The sequence below is a fragment of the Vidua macroura genome, chromosome 3 (genome assembly GCF_024509145.1).
Source record: "Vidua macroura isolate BioBank_ID:100142 chromosome 3, ASM2450914v1, whole genome shotgun sequence".
Classification (NCBI taxonomy): domain Eukaryota; kingdom Metazoa; phylum Chordata; class Aves; order Passeriformes; family Viduidae; genus Vidua; species Vidua macroura.
The window spans coordinates 33,153,280-33,171,848 of NC_071573.1; the positions used below are offsets into that span (position 1 = coordinate 33,153,280).

Consider the following 18,569-nt stretch of genomic DNA (forward strand, 5'->3'; position numbering starts at 1 on the left):
CTGATGGCACGAGGGGTCAGGGATGGCGTCAGGGCAGTGATTTCTCATCCCACCCCCCGTGCGGGCTCTGGCGCTAAAAGCCTCCTCACCACCACGTTCTGTTTCAAATTGGGAGTTTATTGTCGGCACAGCGAGGTTCAAGTGTCCCCACACAGAACGCCACCGTGTCATGTACTGCTGCCCTGAGCCCATGAGTGAGGGCTCTCGGGGAAGTTGGGCTCTTCTGCACCCCCAATGGACCACTTGGGTCTTCTCTATACATTCATTAAAAACATCACAAATCCACAATTAGATTACAAATAGCACAGCATAACCCCTCCAGCCCCTGTGATCACTTCCTGCTCACATACCAGGCACTGTTAGAGTGGAGTAAGTCAGCTACCCTGCCCTGGCTCATTGCAACCACAATACATTCATTTAGCACAGATGTGTCTGCAGGAAAAGATATCCAAAATACCATGCAAATGCATTCATCCCCAGCCCTGCATCAACCTTGCCAGGGCACAAAAGTCTGCAATGTCCAGTAAGCCATGCTCAGGGTTTATTTTTGTGGCTGCATCTCGTTCCTTTATCTTCCTCTGACCAGCTCTAGAACTGTCAAATCCATCATTATCCTTGTACCCAACTCCCAGACCTTGCTCATTCAGCAAATCTGATGTTGCCTTCCATCATCCACCTCCCAACAGCCAGGGAATCAACATTAGATTTTAACCCTACAGGGTACACAGGTTCCAACTCATGCCTCCAAGCCTGGATCCAGTTCTAGAGACTTCCTGAGCTTTTCTCCTTCAGCAACTGGAACACAGAGCTGTGACTTCCACGCTGCGTTTCGAAGCTGCTGTCTGTCAGCAGCATAATGTGTAAATGCACCATTTTTGCACACACACAAGTTTACCTTCAAACACAGGAGTAGTAAAATAAAAATCATCACTGAAAACTGCTGACAAACAGGAAAAAAACACCCTGAAATCAGGACAGAAAAGAGTTCCTTCTGGAGTGACCGTTCAGCAACTTCAGCACACTGTGAGCACATAGTAAAGGCATATTCCAAAAAAGGTGTGTTTTTCTCATAGAGATCATAGATGTACTGCAGAGTCCTGGTTTTCCTTCCTAAAGGATCCATTTTTACATTAAGCTGACAGCACATGCTGTCAAATCAAGGCTTTTCCTTTACACTCTGCACTGTAAAAAAGAGCTAGCGATGGTGGGGATCTGGCAGGGGGTGGGAGGAAAGTAGTATAGTTCATGGTGATCTTCCAAAGGACTCTGGAAGCCAAAAGCACACCCTTCAATAGGGTCTCCCATGCCGGGCTTCCAAAAAATGGGAAATTCCAAAAGGTCACCTTCTAGGAGCATTAGTACTGCAATCTATTCAGTGAGTCGATGTAATGGAAAGCGGCTCCCAATGCCCAGCTTGTTTCAACATTGTCAATTTTCCGGGCAAGCTGGACAAAAAAAAAAAAAGCAGAAAAGTTAAAACACAATTTTCTGGGAGAATCTGAAGCATGCAAGGTGGGTACAGTGCTGAAGATTATGACAAAGTTACCACCATTGTGGGGAGAGTGTTGCTGCACCAAGATTGCAGACCATGTGTTGTAGCAAGAAGGTAAGTCAAGAACCAAGCTCCTGGCAGGATGACTCCTGCCTTGGCACCCTCCTGGCCACTCTGCCCACAAATCCATTTTGAGCTTCACCTTAAAGCCTTGGCTCTTCGGGAAGCCGAGTTCCTGCAGCAGGAAGGTGATGTATGTGAGGTCCATGCAGAGAAAAGGGTTGTTTCCAGGGCTGATTTCCATGGTCTTACAAACTGAGAAGAAAGAAAACAGTATCTGAATGCACATTGTGGGCTCAGGTCTAACAACAGCCCTGCTGTGAAAAATCTCAAATGAATCCACAAAACAGCTCTTGTCAGTGATGGAACCTGTTACAATGGTGCTGAAATGACATACACAGATTAGGATAAGCACATAAGCTTTGTAAAGAAGTCAAGACATTCTGTCTCTCCGCTAAGACAGCAGTTTCTTGTATCTCTCCAGGAAAAGAGCCTTTCTTCTATCTACTTCAAATCTTTGAATATCTGAGCAACCTCAGCTGTGTTACCTTTCTTGAGCACCAGCATTTAACAAATGTTGACAAAAACAAATTTAAAAAAGCCCAACAACATAAAAGAAGAAGACAAACTAAAAATAAAACCCACTGCAAAAGCAAAAGTTAATATAAAAATAGGTGAGATTTTCAGAAATAAGCAGAAATGTTGGTTAGATGCTATGTAGAGGGACTCAATATTTACTTAAAAGCATCGGGCTTCTTAGCATGTCTCACATTTGCCACCTGGAATGAATTTACACACAATTATTAGTGTGTGTTTGTATTTTACTCACCATATTTAGCTGCAATTTCAAAGTCGCTGACAGTTAAGCTTCCTCCTTTTTCTTTATCTAAAAGAAAAAAAATCCACTTTTTTACCATCTTTGTATAAAGGCAATTGTAGACTCAAATCATAAAAGTTGTTTGGAAGTCAAACCTTTGAGCCACAAAAAATCAATCTCAAAATTCAGACTGCTTTTAAAGGTAAAAGAACCTTCAAAAGATTCTCAATATAGATTCAAAAACCTTGGTTTATGAAGAACCTTTAGACTTGTTTCCCACAGAAACAGAGCTTACAGACCATCTCACCTGACCCCTGTTTCTGCACTGCCCTGTCCAGTGCTGCCTGGACAGTGAACACCTGTGACCAGATCTGACAGGGCAGTGGTGCTCTGCAACACATTAAATCTGAAATTATTTGTAAAAAGAGAGTAGCTGAGAAGGGGTGTGTGTTTGTCCAAACTAACTTGAGATCTCATTATCTGCTTTTTACCACTGAATATGCCTCTTGTACACAAGCACATCACTGGAAAAGAGATGTGATGCATTCTAAATGCATGTGGAAATATCTGAAAATCTTCACTCCATCAAAAGGTCAGTGAAGCAAACACACAGCCCAAATATTTTTTACTGCTTTACTGCCCAATAAATTTGTTTATCATAATGAAGTTTTTTTTCTATTTTGGATTGTAGAGCTAATAAGGCAACAACCATTTCTGAAAGGCAGTTTGTTTAAAAATCATTACCAAAGGCTGTAGGTCCTATTTCACAGCCCCAATATTTTCTCTATAGAAATCAGTATCAAGTCAAGATCAATGCTGCACAGCAGTGTAACAACAGACTAATTTCCACGATAGCTTAACAAAGCATCATGATGTTTGCAAGTGTTCCCACTGCTTCCATAACTTGCCATTTAAAATGAAACCAACCCAGAAGCAGACATACCTATGAGACCAGCCTCTGCTGCACAGTCGTAGTAGTAGGAGAAAATGTAAAAGTCCAGGTCCTTCACTTCCTCAGCTCTATGCACTTTTTTGTAGAGCATCTTTGCCACTTTATTAGAACAAGACTCATACAGAGGTTCACCTAAAAGAAGACAAAAAAAACCCACCATATTACAGGCTGAGAGTTAAATATATATAGAATTTATTTAGGATCTGCCACGAAACAGGCACCTTTTTGCAAAATAGCAAAACTCTTCACAGAGAACTGAAATCTGAATCTTCTTCTAGAGGCAGACACCTACCATTCTCAGGTTGGGACTATGTGATAGATCAGAGATGGACAACATCATTTGAGGCAGAAGGGTCTTGAAAGACCTGTCTAACTCCAGGAAGGGACTGTAGCAGAAAGGACTGCTCAACTCCATCTGTATCAATTCTAGCAGCTTTACTGACTGGACAGACACATCATGGCACATGACAAAGGAACTGCAGGATCTCTGACAGCACATCAAGAGGAGCCAGACAGAACAGTAAACAGAGACTGGTGTCTTTGAAAGAGGACAAGAGTGTTATCATTTACTGTGCTAATAGCAGCTAACATAGAAAGCAAGAGTGATAAATCACTATACCTGCCTTCTGTCCTTTAATTTTGTACGCTATCTCAGCGTGTTGCCATTCCGATTTGAAGCCAGGTGGTAAACAAGGGCTGATCAATTCCTCCCCTTCTCCTACTGCAGAAGTAAAACAAAGCCACATTAGGAAAAAACATAAGGAGTAAATTCAGATCCTTCACCCCCAGCCCTGCTCCATACTCTCCTGCAGTCTCCGCAAGGCCCCTCCATAGCCCAGTCATGGTTTGGATGTCCCATGCCCACCCCCAACCTAAGGCTGGCAAGAATCCAGGTCTCCTGGGACCTGTCAGTGCCACCTCCCACATTCGTCTCAAATGCACCCAGCCATGGTGACAGGAGCCCACATGTCACTCAGGAACCTTGACCCAGTGGGAAGGGGATACATAGCTCCTCCTCCCACCACAGGACTATATATCCTGAGCTCAGAACCAGGATCTGAGGACTGCCCATAACTTACAGGGTTTTCCCTCAACTCCTCCCAAAATGGCAAGCCTTGCTGACATCAGCCCAAGTCCCAGGTAACTGCAAAGGGAGAAAAGCCTCTGTGAGCAACAGACATCCTTCCTCTGATACTCCACTGACAACCTAGCTGGGACATGCCAGTCTCCTCCAGACAGCCATGGCAAAGTGGCTCAAGTCAGCAGCTCATGCACATGAGTGGAACAGTGTGACAGCCTGCTGTCATATTACCTTATCCAGAAGGATAATTTCTCTTTGAAAAAGCTCAGGCAATAGCTGTCAGTTGTAATCTGGCTCTTGGAGAACTGGCAATGGCATTTCTCTAACTCTACTCCTAGTACCTCACTGGGTACTCCTACCCTCCTCAAAGGCAGCACAGACACCTGCATACAGAACTGACTTTATGTGCCCAACCACATCCCACGGCAAACACAGGTGGGAAGAAGCTGCTGGCCCAAAACACTGGGAGCAGAGAAGACAGTGAGGAAGAAGAAATAACAGAGACAAAGCATTATGAACTGACTGCAACTCCCATTCTCCATCTTCCTGTGCTGCTCAGTGGTGAGAAGGTATCAAATTTGGAAGTGAAGCTGAGCCTGGGAAGGAGAGAGAGGTGGAGGGAAAGCATTTTTGATTTTGTTCTTATTTCTCATTATCTTACTGTTTAATTGGCAATAAATTAAATTAAATACTAAATAAATCAAATTAAAGTCAAGTCTGTTTCACCCATGACAATAACTGGTGACCTCCCTGGCCTTATCTTGACCCATGAGCTTTTTGTCATATTTTCTTCCCCCTGTCCTGTTAATAGAATGGGAGTGATAGAGAGACTTGGTGGGCAGCCAAGGTTAATCCACTAAAATCATGTGGCTCAAGTTTCTCTGCTTCTTCATGGTATTCATTTGCAAGGACCCCACTCCAGAAAAACACCTCAGTCTCCTCGGCTTCACAGAAAGCTTCCATCTGAGCACTGTGCTCTCTTTTCCACAACTAACCTGTAGGAATACAGCTTGTAGGTGTGGTTAAACATCTGAAATAAAGTTGTGTGGCCAGATGGTGATGTCTGAAGAGTTGCCTGGAGGGAGAAAAAGATGTCACTGGCAGGTTTGTGCCAGCCAGCAGCAAACATTAACAAGGTAATCTTCCAACACACTAGGAAAAACGTGAAACAATCCTAGCATGATTCAGAGAGAAATTATGAATTTGCAAGGATTTCAAATTGACTGCTGATGCACAAGACAGCCACAAAACCTGGAGCTAAGAGTGTCTTCACATGACAGGGTTCAAACTGGTTATGTATGTGTCCACAACAATATACTGTATAAAAGAATTACTTTCATTTAAAAGGAATCCTTATTCCAGCTCTTAACTGCTTTTGTCCAGAGGCTCCAGCAACTGCCTCTTCACATGATCCCTACTACAGGAACTGTGTGCAAACTAATAGGAAGGCCAGGCACGCATTAACTTCCTACTCGAGTGAATTCATCTGTGAACTTGCACAAGCCAGAGGAAAAGCACATCCCTGTGCTTGCCAAGGAACAGAGCAAGGATCAGCCTGTGGTCTGAAGGAATGAAAGGGTAGCCTGTTCCCCAAGTGCATCAGCACAGCTAGAGTGTTTGTGGGGAGCAAAGCTCTGGCCACAGTGCTGCTCGTATCTTAGCTCCTTCTCTATGTCCAGAATTTTCACATCCTGGACCCTTCACATCCCTTGCCATTCTGCTGAAACAGTGCAATGTGTTGATTATCCCAGGCTGGGACACTCCCTCTGCTTTTGTGCAGCTTTACTGTGAGCACTATCTCTGCTCAGGCCAGAGCCTTATAATATCAGAACCACAGGGCTTCACAGAACAGCTGTAAAAATGCCAGATCAGGAAGCTAAAATGGCATTCATTTGCAACTGAGTGAACTAAGGATAATCAGAAACAAGGATTGAGAAGGCACCTCATTGTGTTCTTAAACCCCAGTGTAGGCCATATGCTGGATTTGAATTAATTAATAGACTTGGTTTTTGTGTTCTTTGTTATAAACTGTACAAACTGAAAGTTAAAGATTAAGACATTTCAGAACGTGGTGTCCTCCACAAGATAAAGCAGTCCTGGCAGACTCACCACAAACACTACTGACCCGTGGAGCTGGTGAAGAGGATGGACAAAGAGTTGTGAATGCCTCTGGGACTGACTATAAAAAGGCACATATGACCAAGTCAATAGGGTGGCTTCGTGTCACACTGACAAAACTCTTGCTCTGTTTCCAAGGGAAAGAAATCTGAGCAGTTACAGATTCCTGCAGCAGTATTTCCTAACAGTGCATGCTCACGTTACCTTGGTACGCGGAAGAAAGGTGATCTGTGTTGATCCACCACCCAAATCCAGCATCCCTACGCTTCTCCTCTGTGGGTCATCTAGCCTGCCTGAAATGTGTGACAGAACAGAGAAAGCCATGGTGGGCACTGTGAAAAACTGGCTAGGAACAAAACCAGAAGTACAGTGGTAAGGAAAGAAAACAATCTAACTCCACTCTCAGCTTTTGCACACTATTAAATTACACTGTTATATACTGGGCACTAATTTTGGCTTTATCAAACATGAAAATCTTAAAGTGACAAGAGTCTTATTTCTTCAGTGGCTTTTCCTGCCCTAATCACAGCAGCTTTGGTTATTGCTTTCCTAAACATTTTGGATGCAAAGACCTTTTGCAAACTCTGCTCTGGTAACCACTTTGTAACACAGAGGAATGTGGTTGTCTTGGCCACCTCTCCCTGATCCCTTAGCAATATTTTGCAGATTCCTATGGCCAAAGGGATGACAGACTGAAAAGAGCTGGCCTAAGAGACTCAGCTCTCTTGGAATTCTTCCTGCTGCCAGCCAAGACCTCTGCTCCCATTTAGATCTAGTTCTTTTCAGTTAGATCCTTCAAATGCACCTTTCTGTCAAGGACAGTTTGTGCCAAGTACCTCAGTATACCTCATGATAGCAGATGTTTGAAGATCACTGATCCTTCTGGTATTTCCTGGGAGCATAAAAAGCCCCAGAGCACATTGCCCCACACACTGCGTGCTCAACAGAGCACATGGATGGCAGAGCGCTTTATGTATTGTCAGAGAGGTCTTCAGCTTTGTTTTCTCTCTACTCTTCAGCTACCCTTTTCTCACTCAGCAGTATAAACACCCATGGCATTTCTGTGTTATAAATCTGTAAGGAAGTAGCATAGCACTTTCTTTTACTCTCTGCAGCTGCTAAGCACATCTAGAATACTCACACAAAAAATTTAGCCAGAGTCACAGCAGGCTCTAAAAAGGAATAAAATGCTCTGGTACCCTACAGGGAACTGAAAGAAAAGCTACATTAAACATCTAGGAAAAAGGATTAAACTCCTCACTCCATCAAGTAAATGGACAAAATCCTAATGACTTAAATAGGCCAAGCCAAAAACAAACTCCTGACTTATTCTCAGAGCCTTCTTTCTCCTATTCCACCCCAATGAATGAGCAAATTCCACACAGGGGCAGAAAAAAACAGGAATTTCACAGCATTGGTCATATCTTTATACACATGCTCATGTACACATACCTGTTAAAAAATTTATTGTGATCCAGGCTGAAATACCTAATAAGGAAAAGATTCAGAAGACACATGCTTAGATCATAACATTTAATTTTATCTAACAGCAGCAACAAGTAAGTCAAGCCATATTACAAGGTTTCCAGAACTGTCAGTGTGTGACAAACTCAAGATTAGGCTATTTGAACATAGAGAATGGCCTTCTCTATCAGAGCTTATGTGATACTTGGGAGAGAAGCCCCATGTATGAAATGCCTGGAGAACTCTGTATTTCACAGGTCAAAAACTTGGGCAGGAAGTCACAAAGGCTTCAGTCCTTAGCTAAAAGACAAAGAGGTGACTGAAACTCACATTGTTCATTTTCTAGGAAAACATCCACTGTTGGCTTTTGTTTGATGTCAGGCACTCCACTTTTTTTTATGAATACTAAGAATTTTCATCTTTCAGTGTTCTAATTTTGCCTGTTTTCCTCAAAGCAATTTTGTGAGCTATGCTATTTTTGTCCTCTTCTTGTTTTATAAACTGTTCCCCATAAATTAGGTGAATCAGTGGCCTTATGTTAACAAATTCAAGTATTTATTAATGTGGTTAAAACTCAAGGCATGCCAGAGAGCATGGCCTACTTCAATCCTTGGCTGAACCTAGGCTATCACTGCTATTACTGATTTTTCTTTAAAAAGAAAATCTTTCTTCCATTAAGCAGCAAGAACAGAAACTCATAAACAGCTTCAGCTATTTTAAAGCTTGGTTTCTGAGCAGATTTAAAACACATTTCAACACTCAGTTACTTAGAATTTTGACATTCTGTCCTCAATATTTTTGGATGAACATGAACTTACTTCAGCATGTATTTTCTTCCCTATACTACATTTTTTTTTCAGATTGAACTCACATTCCCACTCATTAGATAAATTGTAATTAACATTATGATCAAGTACTTCCAGAGAGCTCTGATAAACATTGTCAAGAGCAGAGTGGGCTAACCAAATTGTTGAAGACCATTTCAAGAAGAAGATATTCAGAAGCTTCTCCAAAAGTGCTGACTGCACAGTGGCTTTCTGATGATCCTACAGGAACTGCTCAACACTAAGAGCTTTCAAGATCAGGACAGAGCTCAGGACTTCAAATTGGAAAACAGTGCACAAGATTTCTTTGGCAGGCACTGCCTGTGGCTGCATAAAAACTCTGCTTCTGTCAAACCTGCTGCTATGGGCTCCCACTGCAGCAGGCAGGGACTTGTCACAGTGCAGAGGAATTTCCAGAACTGCAGAAAGAGCCTCCATAAAGTTGCTTACCTTCATCAGTTCCATTCATTATCGACACACAATTGTCCCTCACAAAGAAGGGGGAGGCCTGAAAAATCTCCTTCACCTGTAGTTCAAATAAAAGCTACATTCAGAGAAACACTTTTTCAGCTGGAAAACAAACTTTTTAAAACCCCAGCTTTACACTACTCCTCCTCTTCTTGGGCCAGATCCTGACTGCTGCTCACCACTTTGTTTGAAGTTCAAGAGTCCAACATGCAGCAGCCTTTATGTGCTGGCCCTACAGTTTGGTGCAGAAACAGGGATGGATGTGATGGGATTTCAAGCATGAAGACTGCTCAGAAATGCCATTAACAAGGGATGGACATGGGTAGGGAAGGGAATCCCGTTTGTTTTGATGGAATTGGTCACCCTCAAGGTATAACAGATACATGGGAAAAGCAGGAGATGGACACCCTAGCTTGCAGGAATGTCCCAGGGTGCTGCATTTTTAACAAGAGCATGTTTTCTCGAAAACAAATGGAAAGACAAGAGATAATACCTTTTCTAGCAACTTCTGAGCTTTCTCTCCTGGCAGCAACCGTAGGCCAGCTGTGGCTTTCAGGACCAGAGGAGTAAACTTCCACAGCTCCATAGGAACTTCCTTCTTTGCCACCTCCAGGAGTTCTTTTATTCCCTGGCCACTCTGTGAGCAAAGAACAATAAAAGAAATCTTAAAAACTCTTTTGAAAGATCAAAAGGGTGATCAGAGCTATGATTCACTGTAAATGTAAAACAGAGAAAAATTAATATCAAAAGGGGTCAAGAGAAGGTGCAGGACTCACTATCCCACTACAGCATAAGGTAATATAAGGTAATAATATAATATAAGGTAATAATATAATATAATATAATATAATATAATATAATATAATATAATATAATATAATATAATAATATTTCCCACAATATAATGGGAAATATTGAGCAACTGGTGCAAAACAGAGTCACTTTTTCAAACAGTGAAACAGAACTCTGCCACCACATTTTTTAGGCTACAAAAGGCTCAAAAGACAAATTCTCAGAAAGCAAAGGCTTTTGTAAAATACTATGAGCTGGGTCTAAGTCTGGCTCTTAAAAGTCCCTAAATCCCTGCAAACCAGAAGGTAAGGGAGACAGGAAAGAAGTAACTTAAATTACCTTTTCGACATCATCAGCATATGCAGACAGACCTGGTTTCAGTGCTTTAAACGTCTCATGGGTTAATCTGGGAGTCTCTGTTCAAAAGCGGCATTCCAAAATAAGTAATGGTACAAATAATTTTGCATGCACAAGAAGAAAACCATTTTAAAAATTCCATTATTATGTGCTAATAGAAGTCAATTAAAGCCTCTGTCTAATGAACTATTATCAGCCACCTGACCTTTAAATATAGCCCTGGCTGTGGAATTAGAACCTGAGAAAACCACTTTTAAAGCCATCAGTGGTTGTCAGGTGCTGCTGTCCACTATGCACATCAGTTTGATTCCAGCAAAACCTAATGGAAGCTTTTCCACTATTTTCAATGGCAGCAGGGATGCAGAGTTCAGTACTTTGGAAAGCTGCAGACCCTTGTATAAACCAGCAGTCCAGGCAACACTTACACTCCATAAAGTTTGCTGTGATACATTCTGAAATTGTGTTTCAAATGAAGCAGGCAAGGAAGAAGCAAAAACTTGGAGGTTCAGGAAAAGAAGGAAATCCATGGACTGTTGTTTAACAGCTTTGGTGGCTGAGCCTTACACCAACCCATTATGCAAACCTAAGGCAAATCACACCATACACCACACTGCTAATCCTCAACAAAGCCTTTAGATCACCTACTAACAGCACCCACCCAGGTTCTCTGATCTTTAAGAGTTTCACAAAGGGGAACTGACAACATACAAACAATGAAGCTTACTACTGCAGAGGAAAGCTGGAGCTTTTTTTGTACACTTTGTCTCAATTCTCAGAAGCAGTTTTTGTCCAGATGCAATACACAGCAATTTTAATCACACTATTTACAATTTTTGTTTTGTTTTGCAGCTTAAACCTAACACTGAAGCCAAGGATACACTAAACCAGACACTGTAGAGAGGAGCAGCTCACTGCCAGGAACTGGAGACACCAAACAACCTAAAAAATTTGGGGAAATAAGGCAGTTTGAATTTATAATTGTCTCTTCCACCAGTGTGATGAAAAACTGCCTTTCTTCAAGACACTACTCTAAAAGTACAGCTGTTATTACTTCATATTCTGATGTTACAGCATTTTCTCCTTGTTGAACATTTTCATAATTTCATCCAAATACTCATGCCTGAACCATTTCATACCTCCTGATGGCTCTCTGGAAAGACCTGAAGCATGTATGTTCAAGTATACCCTAGGAAAATGTCATCAATAATCTCCTCCACAATTTATGGAAGACTTAATCTGTCATGCAATGAGCAGGACATACCTCTTGGCTGCTGAGCAAATTTAAATATATGGATGCGAGTTCCCGTGCTTCCTGCATCAAACATAATTCCATAAAAGACAGAGAGATCTGTGGTCACTGCCTGATGGGTCAGTTTATCTCCCCTGCTTTCAGCAACTCCTTCGGTGGCTCCCACAAATGGTTTGGAGCCCAAGTGCCATTTTACGTATGCAACATAAACAGCTATGCATGTCAAAATCCCAAAAGCGAAGAACCGCTTTGATATCTTCATGGCTTCCATTTAATGGGATGTTTTGTTTCTTCTCTTTATCAAGTGGACTATTCCTTGTCCTTCAGGCAGAACAGGTGGCTCCCACATCACTCCTACATCCAACAGAAGAGAAAGGATCTGTTTTATTTTTCCAACCTGATAGAAGGATCTAAAAGTATGATGCCCACAATACTGGGCACTAGTTTCCCAATGAACAGAAGGAAAGCAACCTCCTTTAGCACCTCTTCCAGTCCCACAGCTCACTTTAAGGCATGGAGCAGCACAAATCTTCTTTCCCCCCATTTCTACAGAGGCCTAATAAGGTACAAAATAAGGAGAGTTCAGAGAAGCCATGTATTAAGGTGGGAGGGGACCTCATTCAACACCCTGCTCACAGCAGGGGCAGCTGTTGGGACCCTCCATGTGGCCAAGGGCTATATCCAAGAGCACTTTGAAAAACTCTGAGGATGAAGATCCTACAGCTTCTCTGGGCAGTTATCTTTGTTAGTTTCTGGATGGTGAGGGAGGTCCCAGAAGACTGGACAAGGACAGCTTAAAATTAACGTTTGAAAGGCAAGATGCAAGATCCAGGGAATTGAGTGCCCTCCTCCCCTATCTCCAACACCAGGAAAGAAACCACAGCAAAGCACAACCCACAAAATCTACAAGCCTTCACATATCATTATTCAGATGATTAAAAAAGCAGTCAGTGATAACTTATGGGGAGAAAAATTACATACAATTTTTCCTTTTTTGATAGAGTAATGAAGAGAAAGGAAACCAATTGATGAAGTTGAGTTAAACAAGGTTTTTTACACATATGTAACCTCTTGATGTGAATTCAGGAAGCATACAGAAGGTGTGAAGAAGAGGAATTTAAAATCAGGGTGATTACAGAGTATTTCCAAAAACAGGCAAGACAACATTTCATAAAAATGGAGGAAAATAAAATCACAGGCACATATACACATAAAGAATGGATGAGCATAAGGGAAAGGGAACTGTAGACTGTCAAGACACAGAAATCAGGAAGATGGCATTGCAACTAAATTAAAAATCTTCCTGGCGTCTACCAGCAGGCAGAGACATGCAGGTGGCAATCGCTGCAGGTCTATGGGGTGACCACTCCGATCCTCCTGGTGCCGGGAAGGCCTCAGCTGCAGCTACACCAGAGCTGAATGTCACAAGAGGGAGGAAAGCCGCAGGACCGGGTGATCCTTCCAGGAGACACGAGCTCCACCGCAGGAAAGCGGAGGCTGGAAAAACGAGGAGGCAGAGCAGCCTGGAAGCGCTAACCCCCTGCCGCCGTTTGCCTGGAGAGAATCGCGACTATCCCTTCCCTGCCTTTGTCAGGGGACGCCGAGATTTACTGCAAGGGAGAAACTTCCCGCTGGCACCCCGGAGCCGGGAACGCAGGCGGGAGACGGGAGCCCGGCACAGGCCGGGCCTGACCCGCCCACCCCGCGGGGTGTCCCTTGCTCACACACAGACCATTGTCCCGCCGCCCGCACTTCCTTCTTCCTCCCGTCTCCCTCTTCCCTCCCTCCCAAACTCACGCCGCCCCCGCCGGCCCCGCCATGGCGCCGCCGCCGCCCGGCTCGCGGGCGGCTCCGCCCCCACGGCGCAGGCGCGAGGCGGGCGCGCGGCTCCGTGAGGGGAGGGACAGGCGGTTCCACGAGCGGCCCGCGAGCCCCTCAGTGCGGGAGCTCCGCGGAAATGGCTTTAAAAAAATTTTTAAAAAGGTGAAATGCCGCAAGGTCAGAAAGGTGTGGAGAAACAGTGTGGAATGTGTCAAAATTATCTCGAATCAGGTGGTAGTTAACGTCACGTAGTCAAGGACACCGTGGAGCTAACGAGCTCTAAGGATGAGGTACATCAAGATGTTGATGTATCCATTGCCAATTTAGCAAAACACTCAAGGTCCTTGTTTCCTGTAGCTGAAATATGTTCATTTTGGTACTGAAAAGTCACGCCTGTAGGTCAGAAAGGTGCTGGGCAGGTAAAGACCCTTCCCCATAGCATGTATAGAAATTATGTGGGTCACGTAGTTTGTATGATAGTTATTAACCAGTCCTAATAGAGGGGCTGTACTCTCTTGGTTTAAGACAATTTAAGAGGTGGATGCTCTAAATGAGTTATCTCCCTTTAGTTTTAGTCAATCCCCTTCCACCAATAAGGAATGAATACAAATATATGTAAGTGAAAAAGTAAGTTTACCAACAAGTGAAACAGCAACAGGAAAAAAAAAAAAAAGTTAATAACCACTGGAAACAGAATTGCTAAATCTCACTATCCCCTGATGAACAAAGACTTTAAAAGGGCCTGTGACCCCTCCCACTCTGGTTGGCTCTCTTCTCTGGTTGCAGGGTCTTAGAGATAATAACAATTTGGGGCACAGATAGATAGGGAATACAGTATGGAATTTTGGGTTGTCATCTACAGGTAATTGGGAGGTTACTAGTACTAAATATCTGTGTATAAATAATGGCCTGGAAAGTCCTGAGGGGCATCCTTGGTTTGTAGAATACCACCAATCATCCGGGCGTGTGCAACTCTGAAGCAAATAATCAGATGTCTCTGTTGAGTGTGTAACTGTTGGCTTGTTGCACACTTGGGTAATGAATCTGATTTTTGTGGACAATAACAGGAGTCGTGCTCAAGGTGAGGGGGGACAGAGCAGAGCGGGGCCTGTGCAGGTGGTGGCAGAGGCCCCATGGCCCAGGGATAATGTCACCAGGAGATGGCTGGCAGGGCTGCTGGGCACCTTTCTGCACCCCAGTGCGAACCAGCCCTCCCAGAAGCTCTTGATCTGCAAGTTTGGGCTGGGTCTGAGGCAGGGAGTGTGAGCAGATGTGAGCAAAGGATGCCCTTGGGTAGTTGCTTCGTACCTTTCTCCATACCTCATGTACAAAGAATTAATTTTTTTTAAGATTTGTGGCTCTTCTGTGATGTGATTTTAACAGAATCTATGTTAAGTTTCTCTGGTGGTTTGTAAGCAAGACCCTGCTGGTGCGGTTTCACCACAGAAACATGAGTTTGCCAGCTGCTGGAGAAAAAAAAAGACATGCGAGAATGTTCTGCTAATTCCCGTGGGTGTTAATCCCAAAATTGCTGCTGTGGCATTCCTGTCAGTCACGGCATCTCAGGAGCTGCAAACCTGTCAGGGAGAAGATAGACAGGAGAACCTCAGGAAAGATGAGGCCTGACTGCTGGGTGAATGCCCTTTATCTCCCGGACTGAGGGGAGGATGGTCATGGTCATAGCTGGGCATGGTCACTGGTCTTAGTGAGTCTGCAGCATGGCATCACCTTGTTCTGCCCCAAAATATAAGATGTTGACAGACTAAAAAAGATTTTTTATGGTTCTTTTTTTTTATGGTCCATGCAGATGTAGCTCAGTGATATCTAGTGGCAGTGTGAAGGTAAATTCAATGCAAATAAGCTGGTTTTCAGTTAGCTTTGTTCTGATCCCCTTTTGGTAAAACAGCAAAAAAAAATGGGGATAGGAAGTAAAGATACTACTCAGAGTTGTATCTGAGTTGTATCTGGAATGGAGTTGTCCTTTGAATTAAAAGACTAGGGAGCCCCATCTCAAATTCTGTGGTTGTCACTGGGATTTTGGGCTGCTGTGAAAATTCCCACGTAGAAGAAAAAGTTTCCTGAAACCTAGAACAGGACTTGAGTTCCTTCTGTTTAGAAACACACAGTCATCTGAACTCACCACAACAGAGATCCTGCTATATCAAAAGCCAGTTTCTTCTTCCAGATTGCAAGAAAACAGGAATTCTTCTAGAGGGTTACTTGGGGTGAAGGACTACTTGCATTTTTTCTTCAAGACAGAAGATTTCAGTGATATCAGTATGGCTTTCCTTAACAAAATAGGGTTTTTTTTCAATCCTAAATAAAGAAATGCTCCTGTCACCGATTGCTAGGTCAGCAAAATATGTTTTTTTCCCTTTTCACGAGGCATGGCAGATCTCGGGAGGTGAGGCCCTTGGGGAAAAGCAGGTCAAGGCCAGCAGAGAGCAGTATTTTGTCAGGAACGCCATTTCCCCAGCGACAGGGGCAAAATAGTACAGTATTTATTTCTCTTAGTTGAAACTGAACTATCTTGTATATATGTTCATAAAGAGTGCTACAGTTAGGATTAGAGATTCCAAAGAAATAGGAATGTAATACTGAGTTGGTCTTTTTTTTCTCCCTCCTCTGAAAAACATTACTTATGTGCATGGGAACAATTCTCAGGCTGTTTGTGGAAACCCTCTTCCCTCAGCTGCAGACCTGGGATGGAGTGTAGGTGGTTTAAAGAGTTTTGGATCCATTCCTGAAACTGTGTCACACGCAGTACTGTGGTCATTCTTAGAATTAAGCCACACAGTCTGAGATTTGTAACGAATTTTCAAGTATGATGTCTCCATTGTGATTGTAGATATTACTTATACTTGAACATTTAGATTCATAGCTTGGTGTATTATATATATCAAACATGAGGTAAAATGCAGATTATTGGGAACCAGTTTAGGAACCATTTGGGAAATTATCTCTGCCACTCTCGTATTATAAGAATAATTGTTTTGGATGTCTGAATGAGAAATAATAAACAGAGATCAAAGACAAATTGTACAGATAGGAGAATCTGTATAATTAAAAGGTTGTTTCACCACTTTGGTCACAACTCTTGTGAACAGTAACAAGATTATGTTGTACTGTAAGTACAAAGTCAGTATTTTTGTCACAGTGTGCCCATGAACTGCATGTGAATGGCATGTTGTGCAAGCCAGGTAGCAACATGGGCCAAATCCCACTGAATGATCCATGTCCCTACATCCTCAGAGAGGCACATGGGTGTTCAACCATTTGACGTGTGCCCAGCAAGAGAGTTGGTCTGCTGCAGTACTTGGAAATACTAAGGAAAAGGATCAGCAACTAAACCTATAGCTCAAATTTCCATTCAGGTTCCATCTTCTCTCTTAATCTCAAAGAACAAATTATACTTCTGCTGACCTGTAGCAGAAAAGTGTGATGTTCATTGAACCCTGAACGATAAATTTGTCTCCTTGCTGCAAACCCTTCATGTGTAGCTTTTTCTGTGGCCATCTATCACCGTCTCCTCCCCATATTCCTGAGAAGGACAGGTAGTTCTGAGGTAGTTCTCTTACCTGAAACCTCACACAGCATCTGCTGCTCTCTGATGCCCTCCACTGTGGTTCTTCATCATTCCTTCCCAAAACTCCTAGCAAGGCAGAACTTAGCATGTACTGCAACTTCTCTGCAGCTGCATCTGTCCCTGGTTGAGAGGGCCATGATCAAACATATCAGACATATGCTGAGTTACCATTTCCTTTCCTATGGAGGAAGCATAAATAACATATTTCTCTATCTCCCCTCTGGATACCCATCAGTTTTTGACAAAGTCATAGAAATTAAATACCTTTGAGACATTTATGCTTCTGGCAATTTTGTCTGAAAGTAGTAACTGGTCCAATATTTTGGAGGGGCAGTTCTGTGCTTGTATCATAGGGGGTGTCTCACAGGGGCTACTGCTGATGTTTTCCTTGATGGTTGTGGCTATAGTACCACAAACCAGAAAAACTGAGGAGGTCTCTGCTGTTCCTCAATGCTGCTCACAAACCATGTGCAGAAATGAACTGTAACTTTGGAAATGCTGCCTCAACGTGGTCTTTTTGGTGCCCTACAGGCTGACGTTCTTAATAAATTTATCATGACCTACATAATTGACCTATATTATGTGTCTGTTTGTTAAATAGATTGCACTAATTATAAACATGAATGGGGATGGCTTAGCGGTTATTTATTTATTCTGAGGTGTGTGCCTGCTGTCTGAAATGATGTACAGGAGGATCATTGCCAGATTTTCCTCCTTGGTCCCTCTGTATTTGACATGTACCATGGATTGTTGTATTAAACCTGAATAGATTCTGCTTTCAGAGGGGAAAAAATGAAAATTGTTTTTATTGCTTTTCTAAGTAAGGGGATGTATGCAAGATCCTCCAACAGGTCTGTATGCAAGAAAATTAAGCATGAGGGAGAAAACACCACACAACAAAATTTTCAAGCCTTTGATTTGTAGGGCAGTGTTTCGGGGCTGAGTGTACTTTGCACTTTGGTCAATTTTTGGAGACCTTTCTAGGCTGGGAAGCAGCATTACTACACCTTGCTAATAGGTGAGTGTTTTATAATGAATGAGTCTATATCTCCTTGTGCTTGTGCCACACTTGCAGACTGCTGGAGCTGTTTGAAATCCAGGGTGCCGTTGAAATACGGTGAGTTTAGTGGAACTGCACCTGCTCCCAGCAAGTAAGAATATTGCTTTTAACGTTTCAGACCGATGTCCAAAGCCTGGCTGATTTACCTCTAGGGGCAGATTTGGATCAGGGTTTTAAAACAGATGTCTGCTGCCACAGACCCCCTCGGTTGCATTAGTGATGCTGTCAGGCAGTTTCCATTGCCGTGTCCTCATTCAGATAGACAGGGAGTGCTGAGTGTAATCTAATTAAGGAGAATTCCCCAGATTTTTGTTTTGTGTCTGCTATCACTGTGTTTTTAACTTCTCCAAATTCATTATAAATGCACCTATCTGTGGGCTGTCACATAGCTCTGACTCCAAGTAGCTGGTTTTGGAGAAAAAAATTAG

The 18,569-nt window shown here is 42.9% G+C and overlaps 1 protein-coding gene across 2 annotated transcripts; it reads right to left on the minus strand.

Annotated features, from left to right (window-relative positions):
- Window positions 1-96: 96 nt before the first annotated feature.
- ENTPD6 (ectonucleoside triphosphate diphosphohydrolase 6) lies at window positions 97-13,523 on the minus strand. 2 transcript variants are annotated; one of them, XM_053974199.1, is made up of 14 exons: window positions 13,472-13,523; window positions 11,687-12,028; window positions 10,408-10,484; window positions 9,770-9,913; window positions 9,259-9,334; window positions 7,973-8,008; window positions 6,725-6,813; window positions 5,398-5,477; window positions 4,401-4,465; window positions 3,941-4,042; window positions 3,313-3,453; window positions 2,382-2,438; window positions 1,695-1,807; window positions 97-1,445 (listed from the first exon to the last, which is right to left on the minus strand). In XM_053974199.1, the coding sequence occupies exons 2-14, from the start codon at window positions 11,943-11,945 to the stop codon at window positions 1,356-1,358; spliced, it is 1,329 nt and encodes a 442-aa protein (XP_053830174.1). In that variant the 5' UTR covers window positions 11,946-12,028; window positions 13,472-13,523; the 3' UTR covers window positions 97-1,355. The 2 variants fall into 2 exon arrangements, with proteins under 2 accessions (XP_053830174.1, XP_053830173.1); XM_053974198.1 differs by lacking the exon at window positions 13,472-13,523 and adding an exon at window positions 12,989-13,414.
- Between the last annotated feature and the right edge of the window lie 5,046 nt (window positions 13,524-18,569).